The sequence below is a fragment of the Ruditapes philippinarum genome, unplaced genomic scaffold (genome assembly GCF_026571515.1).
Source record: "Ruditapes philippinarum isolate M1 unplaced genomic scaffold, ASM2657151v2 ctg742_1_1_1_1, whole genome shotgun sequence".
Classification (NCBI taxonomy): Eukaryota; Metazoa; Mollusca; class Bivalvia; order Venerida; family Veneridae; genus Ruditapes; species Ruditapes philippinarum.
This window is the reverse complement of record NW_026852967.1, coordinates 66009-93701: the sequence shown is the minus strand read 5'-3', so window position 1 is coordinate 93701 and position 27693 is coordinate 66009. Positions and strand designations below refer to the sequence as shown.

Below are 27693 nucleotides of genomic sequence, written 5' to 3'. Positions count from 1 at the left end.
CCCCACACATGAGCAATGGGCCGCTCCAAATTCAATCAAGGTAATCAATTACATAAATATAGCATGATACGGGTATAAGTAATTTGCTTGAAAACATCCCAACTGTTAAAGTGTAAATATTCCATTTTGTATGCACTTAAAATATTATCTTTAACAAAGAAACAAAATTATAGTGTCTCAAGTTATATCAATTTATTCACTCGTGAAGTTTTGATGAAACAAAAGTTTTTTTTTTTTTTTTGAAAACAGATGATAAATAAATATAATTGAGCCGCCACACGACAAAACCAACATAGTGCGTTTGCGACCAGCATGGATCCAGACCAGCCTGCGCATCTGTTTGTGACTGAATGATCCACAAAAATTGAAAATTCAATTTCTCATATTAAATTATCAATGTTGATAAAAAAAGACCACAAAATAATGACTAATTAATGGGTAATGGCAAATTTTGTCATATCTTTACATGATTATAAACAAAAAAAACAAGCTTGAATTGACTAATGAAATTTTTGTTTGATTAAAGTATAGAATACGGCAGCAGTTCAAGAAATGAACAGAATTTAATCATAAATGTTGACTATAGATCTATAACTATTTTCTCCCCCGTAACATAATGTTAATAGAATCACTGGAATGAACAGGATTTAATGATATAAAAATATCACTCTCTTCTGGTTATCAAATTGACTGTGATGGCCGTCTTCGACCAGTGCCGTTTATAAATAAAAATCATCATTTCTTCAGGGTTCTCTTTAGTACTTTGAATGCACATTTGATTTATGAGTTGCAGCTCCTTGGAAATTTCAGACTCCACCCACTTCCTAGCTCCACCCACAGTTCAGTATAATTTTCGTTCCCCTAAATCTGTGTTTGTGCATATATGTTTGATATCGACTGACTTTTGATCAGTTTCATCAGAGTCCCTCTTGTTCAGACATTAACAATTTTGCAATTTATAATACATGGGTATTGTAAAAACACTGGTTTAGTAATATCACATTTTCCAATAATTGTTTTTACTTTATATCTCACTAGGTCCCTTCACCAAAGAATCATTTCTATGGAGAAATACAACTGTCAATTCAAGCAGACACATATATAAAACATTCCCATCATGCAAAGGCAGTACTATCTTACAGCACCAAACTAAGCTTCTATGTGATGCAGATCTGTTCTCAAATGTTAAGAGCTTTCAAATAATCAAGATCAAAGAATGTATGCCACACTAACAGTACATTAAATAAGCTCCTCAAAGATTCAGATCTGATCACCATTGTCAAAAGCTTTCAAATATCATCATTCTTGGGGACATGGATCTCATCTTGAAGCAGAAGCTTCCACACAATCAAGATCACAGACCAAAATGAGAACACTCTTAATTTAGAACATAATACTCATTTACAAGTTGCACCCTCAAGTCTTTCTAAACTAATATCCACTATTTCCTTTCTGTTTTTCAGGTAGTAGAGCTTTTGTTAGAAGTAATTTTTTTCCACCTTTGGTCAAGTCGACCAGCATCCCTGAATCCATTGGCAAAACTAAAAACATCTTATTCCAGTAAGAACTTCCATCCAATAGAAATGCACAGTCAACATTACTAACAGCAGCTATGCATCTGACATTCGTATCATTTTCTAAGTTTGAAAATTGTCGATATGCGTGCATTGAAGAAAGTGATAACAGACTAATGACCATAAAAAAAGGTACAGTATGGTCATGATTCTGTTTGTCGTAAGTGATTGATTTTATATGATTGTTACCGTCACTAGGTCTATACAATTTGATCAATGGTTACCTGGGGGTGGTGGAGGGGGTGCTCTTCTTTCTGTAACAAAAAAAAAATATTGATTTAACACAGCATAGTTTAAGACAGTATAGTCACAGAACTATAGACAGGAAAATTCAGAGGTTTATTCATAAGGAGCTTGTCCATTGTGTTATTTAAACCTTACCACCCTAAATATCTTAAATGGACTTGTCCATCTTTCAATCCAGACAGAACCATTCATTATTTTAAGGGAAAATTTAAAAATACTGATTGAATGGTGAAGACCATGATCCAATGTCACAAACTTGGTCTGTTGGTCTGAACTGGTTGCTTGGGTAGATTCAACAGGGTATTATGAGCATTATTTCAGGCAAAAACAGGCATCTGAGTAGAACCACCGACAGTCCACAAGCTATCTTCCTCACATGAAGGAATCCGAAGTCTGTAGCGGGATTCTAACCCACAGCAGTATGGGGCAAATGGTTTTAAGTCAAATGACCTTAACCACTCTGCCACAGCTGCTCCTTCAACCTTCAGTTAAGAAACTGGATAGCTGCCCAATTTAAAATACATAAAGTATAAAACAAAGCTATACTGTACCATTGTTTGTTTTCACATTTTTACTAGGGTAAGTTTTATTTTGTTTTCCCATCGGCTCAGGAGGAGGAAATTCATTTGCGTTATGAAAGTGGAATCGTACTTCAAATTCTGAAAAATATATATATATATATATCAGCTACAACAAAATACTCAAAAGATCTAATGTAAACCAAAAGCATGTTAGTATTGAACCTTAATACCACAAAATCAGTGTAACTTAATAAACTTGCCAAGATTTTTATTCGAAATGACTCATTGTTATTAATCTAGATTAAATTATTTTTTTCATCAAAATTTTAAACTCCACAAGCAGCACATATGCAAGCTAAACTTGTTCTACACTGGTTGAATAGGCAACCCCTTACTTGATTGTATTACCGTAAGCTTGTTAAGTCAAGATATCTTTGACATCATGTATGAAACTTCATGTATATACATGAATATTTTTAGAATTATTTATGCCAAACAATAATACATATATAACATAGATAGGTGCTCATAACATAAATCAATGACAAAAAGAAAATACAGATATTTGATTTTATCAAAACTATAAAACCCTCAAGTTTCTAACTCCAAAATACTGACGACCACAATGACTGATTCTAATAGCTCACCTTTATGCACTTATTGCTCAGGTGAGCTAAAATGCAGAAAAACATAATTTTAGCCTCATTGGCCTTCACATTGACCCAATTAACATGAAGCATGGAAAATAATGTAACAAATAAAAGAAGTAAAATACAAACCATCCCCTCCAGATCCTGAGTAATGTGACGAAGATCTTCTCTCTGGGGGTGGAGGTGCATGGGAATGTTGTGGTCTGGATGGGGGTGGGGGAGGACCCGACCTTCCTGATCTTCCTATCGTTCCATTTACAGGGGTTGTTCTCTGGGGAGGGGGAGGTGGACCTGGTCGTCCAGGAGGATTAGATGAAGGAGGAAGAGGTGGTGGTCCACTTTTCATCATGGGTGGACGAGAAGAGGGGGGTGGAGGTGGGACATTTGCTGGCGGGGGAGGTGGAAACCTTGAATTTTGCATGGGAGAGGGAGGAGGTTTATTTGAACTTGAAGGGGGTGGAGGAGGTTTGTTTGCACTTGAAGGGGGAGGGGGAGGTTTGCTTGCACTGGAAGGGGGAGGGGAGGAGCAAATCTATTTGCATTTGGGGTGGTGGGGGAGGGAATGACCCGCCAGGTTTGTTTCCTAATCCTGGAGAAGGGGGAGGAGGAAGTGGGCGTCCGACCATACTAGGCGGCCTTGAACTTGGAGGAGGAGGTCTGTTTGAACTGGAAGCACCATGTGATCCACCCCCAGGCGGAGCTGAAGGCGGTCCTCTGCTTGGTGGAGGCGGAGGCTGTGATTTAGGCACTCCTGGAGCTGCCCCTGAACTTCTACTGGGATGTGAATTAGAAATAATATTATCACTACTTTTTTTAAAGTTAGCTATAGAATTAGACACTGATTTATGTTCAGATAAGTCAGTTTCACTATGAGCATGTCTTGGTTTATTTGTCGTCGGGGGTGGGGGCGGTGGCCCTCCCCTTGATGGTCCATTCATTACATTATGATTTACACTATTGCTATTTGAATGTACTGGCCTACTGTTGGCTCCTGGAGGCCGTAATGGTGCTGATCCTGGGGCTGAAAAATAAAACAAAAATTAAAGCAAAAATTTTCAAACTAGGTGTGTGTCCATCAGACACGTATGATCATACATTCCTCTGTATTTTTGCACAAAAATGCTGTGCAATTACTAGTGGATATAAACATATGAGTTACATTTTTGGAGTTACAAGCCCAAATATATGCCTTTTTTTTCAAGGGCCATAACTGCCTAACTCAAAAGAACTATTAAATTACCAAGGCGCCTTGCCATTTTTTTCAAGGGCCATAACTGCCAAACTCCAAAGAATTAATTACATTGTACCAAGGTGCCTTAATTCACTTAATGGCATATTAATATTCTTACTCCTACCAGATGTACATGTACTTTTAAATCAATGTTTGTTTCTGTTTTATCAGGGGACATAACTCTGCAAATCTACTAAAAATTTGTGTCAAATTATTAAATTTGTGTCAAATAACACATATGCATAATTCACATGCTGACAGCTATTCTTAGAAAATTTCATCACTCTAGCAGTTTTGCGATTAGTCAAGTACTCACAACACAGGTGTTTCCTCCTTAATCAGGGAGAATAACTCTGCAGATCTCAAATAAATCTGTGTAAAAAATACCCAGGTACATGAGTATACAAATGTACATGATTACAACTATTCTTTGAACACTTCATTACTCTACTAGTTTTTACTTGTTCAGTAATATGTCACTCAATTCTATAAATTTTTTTTTTGCTTAATCAAGGGCCATAACTCGGAGTCTCCTATCAATTTGCATCAATGACTTATGTATCAAAGTACATAAATATGTTCACATGCTGAAAAAACTAGTTTCTTTCAATCTGTACACGTCCCTCCAGATGAATCAGCTTGATTATGTTCGAGTTATGAAGATTCAAAAACATGGCAAGAAAAATAACCCATTATTCTACAAAAAGTCAAACTTAAAACAAATTACCCCTTCCTGGACCTCCTTGAGTTCTTCCTCCTCTGTTAGGTAGGCGTGGTATACCCCCAGCAAATAATCCCCCTAGTCCGCCAATAGGTGGCGCTGGTGCAGCTGAAATACAGAAAAACAAATATCGTTAATTATTTACAGTAATGGCAAAAGCTAATACTGGAAACAAATACAAGGCTTATAATTGGGTTTATGACCTATTTCATATATATATTCACATATTAAAATTAATTGGCTAAACTTTTCACATATGAAATTAAAGCCACCTTCAGCTTTCATTTTCTGTTAGAAACTAGAAATGTGTCCATAGGACACGGATGCCCCCACACGCCACTGTTCTGTCAATCTTATGACTCTAGGTCAAATATTTTTTGGACTACATGTGCCACAAGTTGAAAACTAAAAATCAACAAAGGGCCATAATTCTGTTAAATTTGGTCGCAGCAAAAATTCCTACCTTTACTACCATCTACACATTAAGGTTGTTAATCCCTGGAAGTTTAAGCAAAATCTGCCATCCGGTTTAAGAGGAGTTGCGTTCACAAAATTTCTACATAGTATATAATGAAAAAATCAACAAAGGGCCATAATTCTGTTAAATTTGGTCGCAGCAAAAATTCCTACCTTTACTACCATCTACACATAAAGGTTGTTCATCCTTGGAAGTTTAAGCAAAATCTGCCATCCTGTTTAAGAGGAGTTGCATTCACAAAATTTCTACATAGTATATAGTGAAAAAATCAACAAAGGGCCATAATTTTGTAAAATTTGGTCGCAGCGAAAATTCCTTCCTTTACTACCATCTTCACCTTAAGGTTGTTCATCCCTGTAAGTTTAAGCAAAATCTGCCATGCGGTTTAAGAGGAGTTGCGTTCACAAAATTTCTACATAGTATCTAGTGAAAAAATCAACAAAGGGCCATAATTCTGTTAAATTTGGTCGCAGCGAAAATTCCTTCCTTTACTACCATCTACACATTAAGGTTGTTCATCCCTGTAAGTTTAAGCAAAATCTGCCATCCGGTTTAAGAGGAGTTGCGTTCACAAGATTTCGGGACGTACGGCAGACTGACGGACGGACGGACGGACAAGTGCAACGCTATATGCTCCCACATTGTGGGGGCATAAAAAATTCTGTGTTGTTTCAAACAAAGTATTTAAGCAATTTCCTTTTGTAAAAGTGAATCATATCCCTGTTAAACTTTCTCTAAAACAGTGTTCCTAGAGATATATAGAGCGTTAGTGACGTTCCTTTCTAAAAATAGAAGATCAGGGTAAGAAATTGTCCGCTTTACTGATTTAAATATAGAAAGCGAACCAGCAGATTAGAGGTACTGTCAGATGTTTCTTTATTGTTTATGTATTTTATCCAAAATAACATATTTAACCTTTAGAAAAGCTGAAGGCCGCTTTAAGGTGGATTTATAAATATTTCACTGACCCAATCAAGCTGGTTTTTTTTCATTTTACATTCTTTTGGAAAGAATTTTAGTTATAAATTTGACACTAAAATCTCAAATGGCAGACAGACCCCAGTGTCATTCATGTATTTGCCACATATTAAAACCAAGACTAAATTTATACAATTGGTAGAATGGATTGTTCTACATTGACTTTGACTCAGTCCATTCAAAGTTTAAGGGATTTCAATACTGAAAAACAAAAAGCTATCAATATTATAGATTTCTGGTCACCCTGCACTGCAAGATGTGCAGACTGGCCTGTCTCTATACTAGTTCTAGCAAAGGCTTATCACTTCCGGTTCTGACAGTTTAAGGGATAAACCTCTTTTGGGTAATTATTTCCAAAGGAATAATTATAAGAAGTCGAAAAACCAAAGTTGCAGTTATGCAAACAGTCTAATATTCCAAGTTCTATAAAACAAAATACACGTAAAATATCTTTAAATGTTGGCAGCACATTGGCATGCAATCTGACAAAACTCAGTTACTAAATTATGACAGGCACACTAAATTTTGCATCAATATCCCTCCAGTTACCAATGGAGTGTTCCTACCATTTTCACTTTCAACATCCCTAACATTACCAGTGGACAGTTCCAACTTAAAACCAGGAAAAGTCCATTATTCAAATTTAGTTTGTTAAGAGAAACATCTTAAAAATTTTAACAAGATATAAGTGCAATATAAATATGAAAAGTGTTTCCTTATCAACACATGTGTGGCACAATCTCGTTCAATCATTTCCAGTTTATTGCAGCTGTTTTCCCTACTTATCTCCCTTTATCAAGTTTTATAACAGCCCTAAATTCCTCATCCTATCTGACACATTTATACAACATATCAAAACATTAAAACTGATTTATTTTGTTTATCAAATTCCAAAATATGCTATTTTATCAACATCTGAAGCGCAAGAAATGACCTCTAGAATAAAATGTCTCAAATATCGAAAAGTATTTACAACACCTATATGCATCTAACCTACAGCATATCTATCCAACTATATTAAAGATTTAACAGCAGTAACATATATTTTCATCAGCAGATGCAAAGGAATCTCTTTTATCAACATTGCATAGAACAAAACAACAACACAATTTCTTCAAATTTTCTGAATATCTGGAAAAAAGTGATCCTTCAGAAGCATGATAAAAACAGCAAAATGACATAAAAATTACAGACTCAGATCAGCTTGATTGAGTCTGTACATTTTTTGTATCAAAAATAGCTGCTGATGGGGAGTTATATGATTTATTTGTATTCAAATATGAATACAAATTATAAAAGTAAAGAAATTCTTTCATTACATATAACACAATGAAATATGAAGATTGTCCTAAATATACAATGTACATATGACACTGTATCCTTTCACTAATAATCGATTCTTCATAGGTTTGGTGTTATTTTTCAGGTAAAAGTACACGAACGGTTACGTCACAGATGTTGTGGGCTTTAAATGCTCGAATGCCACAACTTATACATTTACTATACATGTACTATAAGATGTGAAAAAGATAGGTCTTAATTACCACCTTTCTATGGGTTCAATAAAATTAGAACCAAATAGAATAGGGGACGTTATTCTTCAAAATTGCTACAACACGCCATGATAGTAAAAAGGGTGGTTAAGGGCAGTTCAAGCCAGGGGGTCTGACCCCCTATTGGTCTGACCCCCAAGTGTCTGTGGTTAATGCGTCTGACAGTAATCTAAGGATAACTTGCCATGTGGCATCAAACTCCATCAGGGTAAGCTAATTTGTTTCCAAATGTTTTGAGCCAAAAAATTATATATACATTTGAATAAAGATATACAATAACAATTTAATATATAAAATAAAATGTGAAACAATACACTCATTGTTCAGTACTGGTTGGTTCCAGTAACAGATTTGTCAGTGTGTATAATTATAATATAAACTTATAGCTTCCTACACAATAAACTAACCACATATACATTGTATATACATAGTAAACACAACTGAAACACATTAAAACAGACAGTTCCGGATTCGACGACACATATTAATACTGTACACAGTAGATGATGCAGCAGTTGGTACAGCGTAGGACACCAACTTGACCCCCGACTCATTATAACAGCAGGAAATAATCAAGTGCTCTCGTTCAATTGTTCTTCAGAACAATTGATTTAATCACAATATCTGCGTTGATTGTATGAAATGTGTCACAAAATGATAATTATATGAAACATATCATGATCTTTGATTGAAACACTTCATTTAATTTAAATCAAACCCTTATCTTTTTAATTCTAATTAAACATTATCTTAATGTTGAATTCCGCTTAAAGCCAATGCTTAAATGGATGATAAGCTTGCACTTTCCTGTACCATCCATGAATTAGGTTCATTCATACTGAACATGCAACATGTTCAATTGTGCTGTTTTGTATGTTCTTTAGGGATTCTATTTCTCTCAATTTTACAACTTCTACCCACTTTAGAGACATTAAAGCAGCATGCCTCCAGATTAATGTTAATTTTCATGAAAATTTTAGAAATGAATATTTAATAGTAAAATATTGAGGTGAACAAATAAAGTAATTAACATAGTGCAATCGGCACTTACAATCCAAGAAAATTACCAAAAAGTTGCAACAAATGCAAAAACAGCCATTATTGGTTTAAGATATGGTAATGAAATACTGCAAAGTCTCTCTAAAACCGCACATACTGGGATCCTACATGTTTACCGGACAAAATCTATTCCTGTCAAATAAGGCTTTATTTTTTGCTTCAATTCAAAAATCATTTGGTCTGAATCGTACACACACTTTCTACTGCAAAGTAAATAACAACAAAACCACTCTCAGGCAAATATTATTGGTTCAGTTCTTTATTTACTAACATATCCTTTAGTTTACTAGTTATTCCATGACCTGGTAATGAGGGGAAATAATCTGTTCTGCGCATACCCGAATATTGAGGCCCTTAATGGGTTATTTAACTTATTCAGATAGATTTTACTTTTAATTCTTCTCAATGTTAACTCAGGAGACAATCGTAAAATATTTTAAGGATAAAAAATGATTTTAAATTTCGTTCAAACAATGTCTTGTTGTTGTCTTTTACAAAGAAATGCAAATTAAACAAGCATTTGATAGTATTGCGAGCAATACAGTAGTCCCCTACCGGTCCCTCAAAAAAGTTCTTTAATTGTCATACACTCCTGTGTATTGCCATTTATAATGAATTTGAGGATGAAGTCTGTATTTGAAAATATCAACCACAAAACATAACAAAATAAGTTTGTCTATATCACAGTAATGTGTTAAGTTTCCATACTTAGTAAGTAAATTATGTTTATACAACCTTGTCATATTATTACGATGTGGGATTTTAAAGTAAATCCTATAAGGAATGAAGAAGTTGGAGTGAAAATACAAGTTTCTCGAAAAAAATCTAAGTTCAAGGGCGACATAATTCTGGAAATAGTCTTGCTAGAGTATTTAACCTTCTCAAAAATGTCGAGTGATAATAAGAAACATATATATGAAGTTTGAAGTAGATACATTAGGAAATAAAGAAGTTATTTAAAAAAGACAACATTTTTTCCCCTAAAAAATCTAAGTTCAAGGGAGGTAATACTGATATTTTTTGTGCTAGAGTTATAAACCTTGTCACATATGATGTGGTTGATGACCAGAAACTTATATTTAAAGTTTGAAGTAAACACCTTAAGAAATAAAGGACATATAGTGAAAAAGCTGAAAAATTTAAATCAGAAATCTTGAAATTCAGGCTATTTGTTGCCATAGCAACCAGAATTTTCAACATAGGAAGAAAAGAAAAAGATGTGCATAATCTCCAGACTGCCATCTACCCATATTTCAAGTTTCATAAAAATATTTTCAGTACTTTTTGAGTTATCACTGGATCCAGTTTATGTGTTAAATTTGCCATATTTTCAGACTATTTGTTGCCATAGCAACCAGAATTTTCAACATAGGAAGAAAAAAAAAAGACGTGCATAATCTCCATACTGCCATCTATCCATATATCAAGTTTCATAAAAATATTTTCAGTACTTTTTGCGTTATCGCGGGATCCAGTTTTGTGGACGGAAGGACTGACGGACTGACAGACAGACGGACAGACGGACGGACAGACGGACGGAGGGTAAACCTAAAGTCCCCTCCGGTTAAACCGGTAGGGGACTAAAAACATATAAGGAAACGGGTTATGCACATGGGAGGAAACTCTACATAAAATGTACAAAAAAATAGACTTTATGGCTTTTGCAACATGCTACATGATGATCAAAAGGAAACTGTATGAGAAAGAACAGAATTCCATTTGTCATACGTTTAAGGATCATGAAGAATCAATACGTTAATTGAGTTAAAAGTGTTTATTTCAATTACACCCCTATATTGGCCTCTTCGTAACAAGCATGGCTGCCGTGTCTATTTTAGTGACATACTGGTTTTTTTCCAGTATCTTAACATTGCCATTCAATAGTCGTAGTTTCCTTGCTAAATTTCAATTTAACACTTCAAAATATTTTGAAACACAGTGTCCGGTAAATTGAGTTGTCTGCACGATTTTTTTCCTCTTTTAATGCCCTACTTTAAAGACACATTTCTACGGTCAAAAATTTTATTTTATGTTTGATTAAGGAATGTTTACGTATATTAAGAACCCACAATTATTTGGGTAAAATTTCATTCTTTTCTATTATTTTAAATAAAAGTTACAACGATAAAACATCATATTTTGTCCGGTAATATGTAGGATCCCAGTATATGTAAAATATATCTTGGATCTTGAATATTTTTGACTTTCTTAAAATTTTAGTACATTTTTCTCAATATTGATTTTCTTGAAATATTTTGGCTCATCTTGAGGCGTGCAGCTATAAATTATGAATGCAATGCCAAGGCCTATATTTCTAACTTGCAACATAAAAATTAATGATATCAATGATTATACAATGTATATAAAGTGTGGTCAGTATTTTATTGATGTATCAGAAGAAATTAATCTTGGCTGCTTGTAAAATATTTACAATATCAAGCAAACAAATACAGTATTTGACAATGTAAACATGGTAAAGCCAAGATCTACTAATCTCCAGCCATATATAACAGATAATCAAGGGCTATTCTCCATTCCTCCCCTCATTTTTTCTTTTTTTCCTTTCTTTTTTTTGAAAACCACAGAATTTCGGGGAAAGGCATCATAATTGCAGTCTCAATTTGGATTCTGATTTTATACTGGAAACTACAAATTCAATTAATGGAACAAACATGTTACATTGTATAATATCTCATAAAACTAAGAAAAAAGTTATATTACATAGAAATTTCTATCATTTTTGTCTACTTTTTTAAAATTTTAAACAGGATTTAAATGTCAAAACAAACATTTTAAAAGATAATAACTACAAAACCCTGATCTTAGGACAGACTGCACTTAAAATACTAAGTTAAGAATATGAACCAATTACTTGAATAGAATATTCAGTAAAAAAATTTAACAGACAATAATAATGAAAGATTCCAGATCTTGGATCAGACTGCACTAAAATTATATGTAAAGAATATATGAACTGATTGCTTCCATAGAACATTTAATTAAAAAGGATTGAGGGTAAAACAAACATCAATAAATTGTCTTTATATTTATATTGCTGTACATGTACTACAGTATATAAAATGATTTTACTCCAGTTTTCACTTTATGAAGTTTAAGTAATGGCCCTAAATGAAATGCCCCAATGAATTTGTGTATTGGATCTTGCTGTAAAATAAGAACTGTGTCCATTAATTTAACCCTAACTATGCTAAATATGTAAAATAGACTTGTCTGTCATTTGTTTGTTTGTTTGATTGGGTTTTACGTCACACCAACACAGTATACGTCATATGGCGAAGTTCCAGCTTTACTGGTCAAGAAGACCTCAGGTGCCCTTCCGTGCATTATTTCTATTATTCAATCTGGACCAAACCGGGAAAATTTCAAAATAAATAAATAAATGCTTAAAATAGCAGAAAATGAGGAAAACCTATCTTAAGTGAACAAGCAATTTAATTTAAGCTTGCACATTTCTGAAGTTACAACTTACCGGTACATGTACTTTAAATTCACAAAATATATTTAATCAATTTACCAACATATAAAAATGTAGGTATCATTCTATAATTAATGGGGGAGAAAAATTGTAATAAAAATAGTACCGTAAAATTCCTAATAAACGCCCCGCCCCCCCCAATAAACCCCGCCCCCCCCAGGCTTTTTCATATGGAAAAAAAATCTGCTCATCAGTGGTGAACTCTTTAATAAATCCATAATTTTATTCAAATTCTTCAGAATTCATCTTATTTCATAAGTAAACACAAAAATGTATCACATGAACTTAAAATCAACACATTTTAATGTTATTACAAACACTTGTTAACACTAAGTGTATTTTAAATGATGTTTGGATTTAGGAAAATACATGTTGTAATAATAGCCCCCTTTTGGAAAATGTTTAGCCCCCGGGGGCGTTTAATAGGAATTTTATGGTATATTCATTATAAATTTTGCATATAACAAATCATGGATATTTATACGATCCTTAAACTTTTAATATGCTTCTCTAAAGTTGGGTGTTTTTTGGAACTGTGTGCACTCACCTTTAAATAATGACAGCTTGTATTTCTGTAAGTTTAATTTTACAATTACAAATACAATACTATAGTTTGAGGCCAATGTTTAGATTTTTTTAAACTTCCTTAATATTTTCCCAGAGTGTTTATCAAAACCTATAAATGTATTTCAAACAACTTTTTTAGAATTGAACATTGTGAAATTCATGAAAAGGAAACTAAATCAATGTAATATAGAGAATTAACACCTTTTTACAAGTTTGACTGAAATGAAATTTTATGCGAAAAATCTTATGACATAACAGGAAGTCTATTACAATAAGGAAAAACCTGTTCTATGAGAGCTCAAGATAAAAACTAGAACTGTGTCCAAAGGACACGCCCATGCCCCCACTGACAACATATAAAAAATTATATGGTATATAGTGACAAAATTAACAAACGGCCATAATTCTGTTAAATTTGGTCGCAGCAAAATTCCTTCCTTTTCTACCATCTACACATTAAGGTTGTTCATCCCTGGAAGTTTAAGCAAAATCTGCCATCCGGTTTAAGAGGAGTTGCGTTCACAAAATGTCTATATGGTATATAGTGAAAAAATCAACAAAAGGCCATAATTCTGTTAAATTTGGTTGCAGCAAAAATTCCTTCCTGTACTACCATCTACACATTAAGGTTGTTCATCCCTGGAAGTTTAAGCAAACTCTGCCATCCGGTTTAAGAGGAGTTGCGTTCACAAGATTTTGGGACGGGACGTACGGACAGACGTACGGACAAGTGCAACGCTATATGCCCCTCACTTTGTGGGGACATAAAAAGAAAAGAGAAAATAAGGGAAAACAGGGCAATAGTTACACCCACTGCACAAAATTTGTAAAATTATCATCGCTTTCTAGGATTTTCATTTCTCATTATGCTCAAAAATGATATATATAATAATGCCAACTTCCACCTTTTGAAATGAAACAGGAAGATATTCGTAACTGTCCTATTGGTACACAAAGCTAAAGTCTCGGTACCAGTAGATGCACAATTAAATATTCCAAAAGATAACTGAATAATTTCCTGACAATTGAAATAATCTGCTTGAGGAAATCATCTGATCATGATTATTGTATGATATTTGTAAGACTGTATGATTATCATACAGCATAATGTATGATAAAATATAAATTTCATGATACTACAAGTCATGTTCTAGATTAATGAGGGCTAATGCACCCAATTTTCCAATGTATTTACACGCAACAATGGAGCTAGATCACATGAAACTATCCATTGATCATGATGAATGATTTCTTCTAAGTTAATGCATACCTGCATGAAGAATAATGGGCACATGTTCTACAAGTTAGCATGGTTTTTATGCAAGAATAATAGGTGAATATTCAATAAATCTGTAGTTTTCATGCAAGAATAAAGGGCAAATATTCTACAAATTTGCAGGGTTTTTGCAAATATCTTACAACTTTGTATTGTTTTATTCAAGAATAATGGGCGAATATTCTACAACTCTGAAAATTTACACTTCAGCATTAAAATAATAATTTAAACATTATAAAACTCATGTTTGCCCTTTGTTAAGAAATTAAAAAAAATATTTATTTCTGAGGCACAATGTGCCTTTAAAATAAGAAATCCGTTTGCAAAAATAGTTATCTATATTGGACATCAATAAATCAAATCATTCTTATCAGAAATTTCATGGCGATAAATTTTTGCTCATTTTCTCCGGCCTTTGATTTTATAAATCACACCTTACTGATTGGATTCCCAATTACATTTCAAGTGTTGACTGATCAAATAAGGCTATCTCTATTATGAAACACTTTAAACTAACTTCCTTACTATACAAGTAGTATGGTTTGTATACAGACTATAATGATAAATGACCTTATACAGTAACTATTGAATACACTTGTCCATACAGTACATATTTCTATATATTTCTTCCTCATTAAATATCACGTAACATAAAGTTTCAGATTTTAGTATAATAAAAGGGTATTCATTTATAATTTCAATGTAAAATTGTTTCTGTCGAGTCGTGGTTCAGCTAAGATACCTGCCATTTGATCCATTGGATCATATATGTACGCTCGAGACCTGCGGACCAGACAAATAAATGAGCCGCGTCATGACAAAACCAACATAGTGCGTTTGCTACCAGCATGGATCCAGACAGCCTGCGCATCCCCACAGTCTGATCAGGATCCATGCTGTTCGCTATCAATTCATCTACTTGTAATAGGGTCTGTAAGCGAACAGCATGGATCCTGATCAGAATGCGCGGATGAGCAGGCTGGTCTGGATCCATGCTGGTCGCAAAAGCATTATGCTGGTTTTGTCATGACACGGCTCAAATAATGTTTTCCCATATCAAGACACCAGTACTGGTCGTTCAAGGAAGAAATATTGACAGCAAAGTTAATATAAAACTTGCATTCTTCCCTGCAAAATAACCGACACACTGTTGTTGTTTTTTCTTTTTCAAATACAAATTAAAGTTTACTCTATCGTTACAATCTTGTAATTAGGTAATCTGCGTTTAAAAAACATTCCATGACAACAAAAGTATAAACAAAATATGTTAGGATAAATAAGTTTAAACTTTACTTTTGACAGGTTTTTGTCTTTTTTTCTTTGGCATTTAAATCATTTTTATATCTTTTGTATGTAAAAATCTTGCTACAAATATAATTAAACTGTATCAAACAGTGTCCATTCAGCACACTAAAACACATCTTCTAAAAAAAAAAAATCATGAATCAACAATAAAATCTATAACAACCACACTAAATCATTCTAAATTTATATATAAATTCAAGCCAAATAAAAAATGGCATTTACCATTATCTACACAAAATGGCAACAATGAATTCATGACAGAACAAGAACCGGTTGAACCGGGTGATGCTCCCCGAGAAGGTTCTGGACACAGGAAAGTATAAAAAAAATGAACAAAGGGCAATAACTCCAAAATTAGACCAGGCTTTGTTTAGGTTCTTGAAGCGTTGCAGTTCTATCCAATTACATCTAGCTACCTACAAAGTTTCATGATGATATCTCTAATAGTTTTAAAGTAATGTCCAGGACAAAAGTCAAAAAGTAAAAATAAACAAAGGGCAATTACTTCAAAATAAGGCAAGGCAGAGTAATGATTCTTAAGCACTGCACTTCCACCCAATGAGACCTATCTATCTACAAAGTTTCATGTCAATATCTCTTATAATTTTAGAGTAATGTCCCAGACAAAGTTCAAAGTGTCAAAATGAACAAAGGGCAATAACTCCAAAAGTAGGCAAGACAGTGTTACAGTTCTTGTGCACTGCAAACTTACTCAATGAGATCTATCTACCTACAAAGTTTCATGTTGATATCTCTTATACATTAAGAAATATGTCCCGGACAAAGTTCAAAGTGTAAAAATAAACAAAGGGGGGTAATTCAAAAATTATGCAAGGCAGAGTTAAGGTTCTTGTTCACTGCACACCTACTCAATGAGATCTATCTACCTACAAAGTTTCATGTTGATACCTCTAATACTTTTAGAGTTATGTCCCGGACAAAGTTCAAAGTGTAAAATAAACAAAGGGGGATAATTAAAAAATTAGGCAAGGCAGAGTTACGGTTCTTGTGCACTGCACACCTACTCAATGAGATCTATCTACCTACAAAGTTTCATGTTGATACCTCTTATACTTTTAGAGTTATGTCCTGGACAAATTTCAAAGTGTAAAATAAACAAAGGGGGATAATTCAAAAATTAGGCAAGGCAGAGTTACGGTTCTTGTGCACTGCACACCTACTCAATGAGATCTATCTACCTACAAAGTTTCATGTTGATACCTCTTATACTTTTAGAGTTATGTCCCGGACAATGTTCAAAGTGTAAAATAAACAAAGGGGGATAATTCAAAAATTAGGCAAGGCAGAGTTACGGTTCTTGTGCACTGCACTTCTACTCAATGAGATCTATCTCACCTACAAAGTTTCATGTTAATACCTCTTATACTTTTAGAGTTATGTCCCGGACAAATTTCAAAGTGTAAAATAAACAAAGGGGGGTAATTCAAAAATTAGGCAAGGCAGAGTTACGGTTCTTGTGCACTGCACTTCTACTCAATGAGATCTATCTACCTACAAAGTTTCATGTTGATACCTCTTATACTTTTAGAGTTATGTCCCGGACAAAGTTCAAAGTGTAAAATAAACAAAGGGGGATAATTCAAAAATTAGGCAAGGCAGAGTTACGGTTCTTGTGCACTGCACTTCTACTCAATGAGATCTATCTACCTACAAAGTTTCATGTTGATACCTCTTATACTTTTAGAGTTATGTCCCGGACAAAGTTCAAAGTGTAAAAATAAACAAAGGGGAATAATTCAAAAATTAGGCAAGGCAGAGTTACGGTTCTTGTGCACTGCACACCTACTTAATGAGATCTATCTACCTACAAAGTTTCATGTTGATACCTCTTGTTGTTTCAAAGTTATGTCCCGGACAAGAAAAGGGGACGGACGGACGGACGGACGGAAAGACGGACGGACAAGGCGGCGACTATATGCTCCCCCGAAATTTTTTCGGGGAGCATAAAAATGGCATTCGTAACATAAATATAATATATGTATATATATATGAAATTCACTATCTAAGGCAAATGAAAATGGCAAGGAGAGATTATAAAAAATTCACACAGAAAGACCCTTTTTTCAAAATTCATATAATAAGGTATAGTTATATCTAAAAACATCTCATAAAAGAAAATAGACAATATTACATTAAAATGCTTAAAACTTTGAGTAAGTCACGAAACAGAGTTCTCATCTTAAACAAAAAGAGAAAAGAGGTATTGATACATGATGACAAAAGAAATACTGTAGGCTAATCATATCTTTAAAACAGCATTCCTGGCTTTTCATGCCCTAACATAAAGGTCAGTTTGCTCTGATATGTAAACTAAAAGTCCTTCACTGTGACTCAATGCACAATATACTTAGTGCACAATATAACTAAATAACCTAAATTCATAAAACATGATAACAAAAGCTATCCAAAACTGTGCAGATTAATATGCAATGTTCAAATGGCATAACTTGTGACAATTGAAAACAAAATTTGTAGCTGTTTGAAATTCATTTACATAAGCTTTTTGAAACTCCTTTACGTAAGGACTGAGCAAAACAATAATATGTGCTTACATGTAATCAATTATAAATATTTATTGCAATTCCATGTTATATCACATGACTCTGTAGTAGTGAAATGATGACTATCTGGCTTTGATGATTTTAACCCATTACCAGATATACTGAATACACAGCTTTTTACGCCATTTTTCACCCTATTTTTGTTGTCTCAAATGGTGAAAAAATGCCTTATTTAGGCCCCCCCCCCAACACTTGTTTTTGTTTGAGAAATATTGTTTAAAAAATGACCAATTTTTTCGGCACCGCCCCCTATCCAAAAGATACATCAAGGGGTTGCCAGAAGGGGGATGCGCTCCCTTTTGTATGGGGGTTTGAAGGGAGGCGGCAGCCCCCCTCATCGCAAAATTTTTTTTTGACTTGTGAGAGGTTAAAAACGACCCCAAGTCGATCATGAGGTAATATGTAACCTGAACGCTGAAAAGCCTTTGACTCTATCTCAATCCATTGAGAAGTTGCAGCACTTTTGATGGAAAAAATCAACGCAAAATATTGATTTTTGGCAATTTTGAGATGTTCCCAACATGGTAACAGGAAATTTAAGACTGAGCATGTTGTTACAAAGGCAATGGTCCAGTCAACATTTGTGCCAAGTTTGATTAGTATTGAAGCAGTTTTTTACCAATTTGAACTTGTAACGGGAGACTTTTCAATGAAAACAGCCGTTTTTCACAAAATGCTCATGCAGTAATGGGTTAAGTAAAATGCTGGCTGCCATAAGGCTTATATTATTTCAGACTCTAGTCCCAACCAGAGCAGTTGCAAACCTGGCTTCATATGAATGAGTCCAAAGTCTCTGGCAGGGTTTGAACCCAGGAGTAAGTAATTCTGAACTATTCTGCCATGGGTAGCTTTCCTAGATTATTAACATTTTTATTGCATAACTATAACAACAGTTACATGTAGTTCACATGAGTGAAGGATAGCCTTTGTTTAGAAACGAATGTCTTAAAATTAGAATGCAAAGCAAACAGTAACAACATTCAATAAACAAAAATATTCGAATCGAAAATACAAAATGTACGTAAACAAACAACATGATGACCGACTATATATAGTTATACCATTGGTTGGACGGGGTGGGGCTGGCACTGTCGGCCTCCCACGACTAGATCTCCTTTGGGGTTTTATGATATGATTTGAGCCGTTACCTGAAATTCACACTCGACAATGTACATGTAACACTTTCACAACATCTCTGACAATAATTACACCCTTTATCTGTTCCCTACCAAACAGGTTGTTGCATAATAATATTACTATGCATGCATAAATGATGAATGTCTCCAAAAATTTATAAAAATATGACTATTTAGTACATTTTGTACTGAAAATATTTGCTATCTCTTTAAAAAATTGTTGCTAACCACATATTGCAAAAAATGACTTTGACCTTTATCATAAGTGAATTTGACCTTAAAGCTATCAACTGGAACTAAGGCACACACCTCTTGTATAATATATCAATTATGGTGAATACAGTAGAATGAAATTGTACGGAAGTGTGAAGTCTACAGACTGACGGACTCACTAATAACTAACCGTAACCATGGCAACTATAATGTATGTCAGATATCAAATTAACAAAGCGTAATTAATCATACACAGGTATGATACTTTACATGTAATTTTACCATATTCAATTCACTTAAACTCAAATTAAAGTTTATAAAAATTATGTTGAATGCATAGATCTCTACATGACCCTTCTTGACCTTAATCCGTCTTATTCAAATAATCATATTAATGTAATAAGACACTGCATTTCTTAACAAAATAACACATGTCTATGCTTGCTGTTAAATCTATTGCTATTCAAAGAAAATCTTAAAGTAGGGATCTATAAATAGGGAAGAATGCTTGAAAAAAGTGATGTCATAAAGAGATTTTGTAATATTAAACTTAAATTAAGTCACTTTACCTATAAACTTATATTCTATTTAAACAGTTTGGCTTTCAGAGCAGATTACCAAACAATTTAGCAAAAGGAGATAGTGCACATATCATATACATCATTACATATAGTTATCATATACATGTAGTCTGTTATAGTATAAATTATAAAATAAATAATATCAAAAGAACAACTCAAACCTTCCTGAATGCTACTAGTAATTCATATACATTTTTTATATACAGCAAAATAAAGAATTTCAAGGATGCCTTCACACAGCCTGTAACGTAGATTGATTTTTCCTTAACCAGAGATGTAATTTCCTAATTGGCACAGTGCCATTAATTAACTAGAAGCCACCTGTATCACTTGTATCATACGTTATTAATCATCTGTAAAACATACATTTATACATATATATCTGTTTTCCCTGTTACTGGTATATTATTCTTGTTATTTTTATTAAAAGCTGTATTAGAGATAAAAGAATGTGTTTAAATACTGCCATTTAACATATTGTGACCATGAATGGCTGATACATGTATTTTGAACTGTTCATATAATTGTAAGCCACACCCCCCCCCCCCCAACCCCTGACCCCTCGGAGGATAGCCTGGGAATGAGCTGGTGCATTTTTACTGCAGCACTGCCATTTAACATATTCCTACAATGAATATAGTTCATGCATGTAATATGCACCATTCATTTAATTCCCTCCTACACCGCCCTCACCCCGAGGATAGCCTGAGAAGTAGCTTGACACTGCATTTTTTGACACTGCATTTTTACCACCCTTTCCTTAAAAAAATTGCTGGGTTAATGTAGTGGTTATAATTATTGTATCAAGTATAGGCTTGTATAGCCATAATTCTTTTTGTGATCTGTTATAGTTCATGAACATTTTTTAGTGTTTCATAAATTTATCTTGGGATATTAGAATTTAGGACGATCATTTAGATATAAATGATATATTTCTGATTGACAATGGATATCAGCAATTTTGTGACAAAAGAATAATATTTTACCGTCGGAAAATGAATTGCTATCTGAAGCATTAAGATCTTTTAAACCAGCTACACTCAATAAAAGACTTACACATATATTACTGATATGCAGCATGAGTAAAGGAGCTGTAATAATGAGAAATACGGTACAATATATATACTTATATCTCAAGCAGTGCTTCAACAGCAGGAATAAGGATAATTTTCCAGTGTTTAAATCAGATTTTTTTAACATCTACACCTGCAAAACTTATATGAAGTGTGAAAAAGAGCAATGATTATGAAAATTACGGTACAATACATATTTTGAGAAGTGTGTTAACAGAAAAAATATGGTATAAGCATAATTTTTGAACTTACAATCATCAACAGAGCCTCTTCCAAATGGAATAGCACCATGACTGCCAGAGGTTGGCCGACTAGCTACGGTATTGAACTTTCCGGGCCCGCCACCTCCCATACCTCCCATACCCATTGGTGATGGCTTGTTACCTGAAATCAAGTTACATTTTGTAATCCATACATTTACTGTATTCCACCTAACAGAAGATTTCATAAACTTCTATGTAACTTTAAAATTATTTGAATAAATTGCATCTTTGGATATCAAATCTTAAAACATACAATTAATTTGGCATTACATGAATATAACTACATGTAAATTGCATCAAAATTATTAAATTCTACAGCATGTACTATACAAATTAAAAATTATAAATGAAATACGGAGAAAACTTTTACTTGTTATAGGTGCACTCCTGTCATTAGTTACTGCTTTCTTTAATTTCATTCCTTTATGAATGTCACTAAGCAGAGCTCCTCTTTCCTTTTTACCTCCTTTTGAACCACCTAAAGCTGGTGCATTCACAGCCGGGGGCGGTGGAGGCCCGGGGGGAGGAGGTGGTGGTGGTGGCATGTTTGATTCTCTCTATCTTTCACTGAAAAAATAATCAATAAATCTTTATCTTTCACCGACAGAAAAAAAATCAATAAATCACTATCTTTCACTGAAATAAACAACACCCAGCAATAACAAATTGTGCAGATGGACATGGCTTGCTCTGCCATTTAAGCCACTTGCAAACATCTTTGGCTACACTACAGCAATTTTTGGTTACACAGGCAGGTTATGCTTTTCTTTTTTTTACCAAATTTTGTATGAAATTAGAAAATCAAACTGATTTGGCTAAATGAAATATTCAGCCGAAGAAAATGCACTGTTACTTTTTAATCGAACTAGTACTGCCAGTAAATTCTATGTGAAATTAAGACCTCCTGTTTTTGACATTATACTAGATCTGACATTATGATACGCCTACTCTAGTCACTTCAGCCCTGTCTTAAAATACAACCCTTACTGTCCCAATCTTTGATCTTCCTAAGAAAAGTTTTTGACACCACATTATCAATTTATCACATAAAAACAAACAAATTCAACTTTGATTTATAAAATTGTGACCAAGATATACCAAAAATTTCAAACAGGCAGCAGTCGCTAGCTGTACGGGCCAGTATTGCTAGCTAAATGTGAGTAACGTACAACTAGCCTATACGCATTGTTGTAGCTAGCCATACAGAATTTTTTAAATACATAACCTAAAACAATAATAAATATGACTCTATCTGAATCCATTGAGAAGTTGCAGCACTTTGAAATCATGGAAAAAATCTACGCAAAATAGTGATTTGGGCAATTTTAAGATGTCCCCTTGTTGCCATGGTAACAGGAAATTTAAGACTGAGCATGTTGTTACAAAGGCAATGGTCCAGTCAACATTTGTGCCAAGTTTGAACTTTGATGAGTATTGAAGAAGTTTTTATAGTTTTATAGCAATTTGAACTTGTAACGGGAGGCTTCAATGAAAACAGCCATTTTTCACAAAATGCAGTAATGGGTTAAAGAAATCCATTTAACTATCATTTTCATTTGACAAAAAATTGTTTTTTTTTATACATCAAAACGTTTGACTTAAGTTTTTGGTGACACGCTTTTGTTAAGCAAACATATACTAGGGCTGCGGCTGATAGAAATTTTTGTATCAATATATTGAAGGGTAAATATCAACGATACATTGATACATCGAAACAAATTTGAGATATCATATGCAAACATACTTGAATAAATTATTTTGCATGGTTTACATAAAATATACAACAATATCAGATGAAACCAAGTTCTCTTGTTATTCATAATCCCCCCAAAAAATTTACAACTAAGAACTATTTATAACTCACAGGAACTGAACTCTCTGCATACACGGACCAATGCTTTCTTGTCAATATGTGACCTTATATTTGTGGTATATTGCCTCTGTATGGCATAATTAGATGGCAAACTTTACAAACTATTTTCAACTCAAAATTTTTCAGATACAAAGCTATTTTTTTAACCTATTCAAACAAACCTGGCAATTTATGGCGTAGCCACCATGTTGCTATGCAAATTAAAAAGCCTGGTAATTCGTTATTATCACTGTCGTCTACAGAATAATGCACACTAAATTTCGGAAAATAAACATGCCGCACCACAAATCAAGTGTTTATTGTCAAAATGTTCAATTTCTAAAATTTTGGTATTTTTGACCTGATGTCATAAGATTGATGTATGAGCTAACAATGTAAACATTAATGGCTGCTGTTTTGCTTTTGGTCGGAGATTAAAATTTCAATTGCAATGACAAACTTGTAAGGATTTAAATTTGAAATGTTCTTATATTTTATTCATTACATTTTGACACTTTTATTTGAATGATTAAACCGATATTCAAAATTTTGTACTGATATCGAATCGATGATACATCAATATCACAATTTCAGACGACGGCCCTAACATATACGACATGATCACTAGACTTACTGAAAAATTTATGCGCTAAGTACTGTATGCCCCTTATTGGTCTCAATTGAAACGAGTCACGCTAATCTATTTAATTGTTGTTTATTGATATTTAATCAGCAATAATCAACGCTCGGAAGATGTCACCTGTTGACTTCCAACACCCGCACAATTGTATCTCCGCGTTTCATTGGTTTTCCAATTTTACTGACCAATGAAAATAGGTTTTACAGTCTGCTTTAAAATAGGTGGAGCGTGGACGATTTTGACACTTGGGAAATTACTGCTGTGTTTATCCAAATAAGGGCGACTTTGTTTTCGCTTTTCTAAGCAAACCGGGTGAAATGCAGAGACAGAGTGACTATTGCGCCAAAGTCGCCTAGAAAAGCCATCCCTGAATTTATTCCTGATAGATATATCCAATATCTTGTCATATTATATATGGCCTAACATCGTCTGTAAAACTATGTATTGTAGAAAAAATATGTATGTTCATTTTTTATGAAAATCTATAATAAGATGTGCAAGTTACTGACTTCATCATTGAAAAAATACTGTACGACGACAGTATACAGTGTGTATAGGCTAGCCATACGTGCCTTATACATGGCTGAAACGCTCATGTACGGGCCAGTTTATCAACTATCTAGCCACTTCCTAAAAAAAAAAACTGGTTTTCTTTCTGGCAAATATCAATCAATTAGTTACTTACCATAGAAATGTTGATACTGTCTCTATGTACACATATTGCATATGTATTATTTAAGTGCAGGGCACTCGTTTGGCCATTTTTGGGGCCGAATATCGGCCCCATTCCCCTCTCAAAATCATATGCTTTTTTCCCCTATTTCAGTAGAAAATTCCCCTAAAAAAATTGTAGTGTAAATGTTTGATATTTAACCAAAAAAGTATAAAAATAAAATATATTTCTGTTTAACTTTCAATGGATTGAAAACTAAAATACAGTTGTCAACAACGCTGTATGTTAAAACCGAAAGTAGCAGGAAGTGAGAAATGTACAAGGGAGGTAACTCTCGTAAAATTATTGACAAAATTAATGTGGCAGATAATCATCGTAGGAGTTTACCTTATATTCAATTTGTTTAGAGAATAGACATTCATTGTCATATTCTACTAGTCAATAAACAAAACTATTTTAAATTACTGTCAGTTGTTGTTGGAAAAAACGTATTTCTCTTGCAGCTTTGTACTCAAATATTTTCGTACCAAATATTTTCGTACCCAGTTTTACAGTTACAGACAATTTCCTCTGAAACCAAAACCTTTTTTAGAAAAGGCATAAAACTTTCTTGTTTATTTTTATTTAATTCTTATTTCAATTATCATTGTTATAATTGTTTCAATCTAAAGAACAGGCAGAAATATGTAGAAAATAGATTAAGAACTGACCAGTGCAGGTTCTAAAATAGTGTGATTAAAAATAAAGAAAACATTAATAGGAAATAGTTTTGCTGTGTTTCAATAACTTGGGTACAACATACCCTTGCCTAGGAAAGTCTGCCTTTCCAGAGCTTGTTGCACTGATTCAATTTTTGTTGTACAAGTTTTGTTTTTTTAAACAACAGCAACAAAAACAACTGTCAGTTTTTATTTTTTATCATAAACAAAATGCATTATGCTTGTTATAGATTTTAATATAACCCTAACGTTTTTCAGAATTTGCATTTTACCCCTCACTTTAGAATTTCAGGGGTATTAAACCCTTGGCCAAAAACATATAATTATCCGGAGCTCTGATTGATGTCTGAGTCAGTCAAGAGCAATAAGAAAGCAATAAAGAAAACAATGAGATAGCCTGTCTCAAGAAAAGCTTCATGTTATATGTTTTATTTGTGAGGTCTATAGTAATAAATATACTAGCTATTGTAAGTAATGGTAGGAAATTGTGCCAAGAGTTAGTGTAAAACTTAAATATAAAGAACTTGTATATGGCTTAAAATTCCCCTTTTTGTCTTAAAATGACACAAAATTCCCCTTCCTGAGGGTATGGGTACCTGTCCCAAAAAGTTGTCTAGTGCCCTGAAGTGCCATACTTTGATTTGCACTCTTTATAGATAAATGGATATTTTAACTATGTCGCGAAAACTAATGACAATACAAAGGAATGTTTAATCCACAATTTTGGGACAAAGTTAACAACACACTGGGACAAGTAAGCAAATAATTTTTAAAAAAAATATTAATCATTCAATATCTTAACTTTAAACTCTTGCACCTATATTGACTCTGTTGCAATAAGGAAATAAAACAACCGGAAAACAAGTAAAATCCGAAAGAAAACAAACCCAGACTTCTGCTGTTTTTACCTGAATTTTTCAATAATCCCTGATTCTGTCATATTTCATAAAACCATCTAAGTAATCTCATGCTATTGTTTATTTGTTTCTCGGAATCCGGTCTTTTCAGTACTCCAAATTTGCAAAAAATATCAATCAGGAACTGTTTTGGTTTGTGTCAAACAAAATTGCGAGCTATTTGTCCAATTGGGGTTGTGAAATTGTCAATTTGCGGATCCCAATACTTCTGAGGGACACATTTTTTTTCTGCGGACCCAGATTTTTCAATTCTGCTAAGTGTTTAAATTACAGAATATATAAAACTCATTTTAAATTAGAACATTATTTACTATGTTTACCAAGTATTATATCAATTACTCTTTGTAAATTTAGATGTCTCTATTCTGATCTTCCTTTAGAGAAATGTTGAAAGAGAAAATAGAACCTGCTCACTTTGTAGGTGAGGAATTTCACTATATTTTTAAATGTAGCTATTTTACTAATGAAAGACACAAGTATATCAGTAATTACTATTCAAGTTTTCCTAGTATTTTAAATTTTCAGGCTTTAATGTCATGGAGTTAAATATAGATGTATAGATGTCCGTGTTAATGTGAAGTGATAACAGAAATAATTTATTTAATCTGGCAATGTTTGTTAAAGCAGGGTCTTTCAAATAATTATTTGCTATTTGAAAGACCTAGCTTGGTTGAAGCAATACTGCTGAAATTTCACTAAGTCATCTTCCTTATTTAATTATTTACTTCTGTGCCATTTTTGTATTATAATTATTTGTTGTATTGTTTGTTGTTCCTTTAAGGCCATGAGTTTTTAAATAAAAATAAAATTTCAGAAATAAGGACTTGTCATCGGTCATGTCCTTTAAGCACAAATTAGTGATAATTTACCACGGAGTATTAGCCAAAGATATGAATTTTGAGCCAAAAATAGTTGTACGGCGGTCAATGAGAACCTAAATGTATAGTAACCTGAGACAATAATGAAAGGAGGTAGCCCTTAAAACGGCTGTTGGTGCCAAGCAAAGAGCCTGCATTACAAGCCGTCATTCGTACTAGAGGCTCAACCCCCTAGTACCCCATCCTTGACAACTCAGCCTACTTAGTAGGGCCACTCCCCTCGCCTTTAAATAGTCAGGACACCGGCAGTTAACTTCATGCAAGCAAAGTCGTGCCGCCTTAAACGTTACTCAGAGCTGTAGAAAACATGCGAACTTGCCGTCTTGCACGTAGCATATTGGTTCCGGTGCCGATGTCCCGTGTCTTCTCAACGACGTGCACGTACCGAGGGGAAGAGAGGAGATTTTAATTGGAATGAAATAATCAAAATATAACTTTACCGATCTAACTATAACCTGGAATAATAGTTTCGTAAATATAATTACTTTCCTGGTCAGTACACGGTGCATAT

At 33.7% G+C, this 27693-nt stretch overlaps 1 protein-coding gene across 1 annotated transcript; it reads right to left on the bottom strand.

Moving 5' to 3' along the window:
- Window positions 1-250: 250 nt before the first annotated feature.
- Window positions 251-26495, bottom strand: LOC132729621 (WAS/WASL-interacting protein family member 1-like). The gene is given in 9 exon segments (XM_060715432.1): window positions 251-1828; window positions 2372-2479; window positions 3121-3435; window positions 3437-4012; window positions 4950-5051; window positions 19299-19385; window positions 21493-21624; window positions 21874-22070; window positions 26296-26495. Coding segments are annotated over 8 exon segments (1536 nt in total). The 5' UTR covers window positions 22049-22070; window positions 26296-26495; the 3' UTR covers window positions 251-1787.
- Between the last annotated feature and the right edge of the window lie 1198 nt (window positions 26496-27693).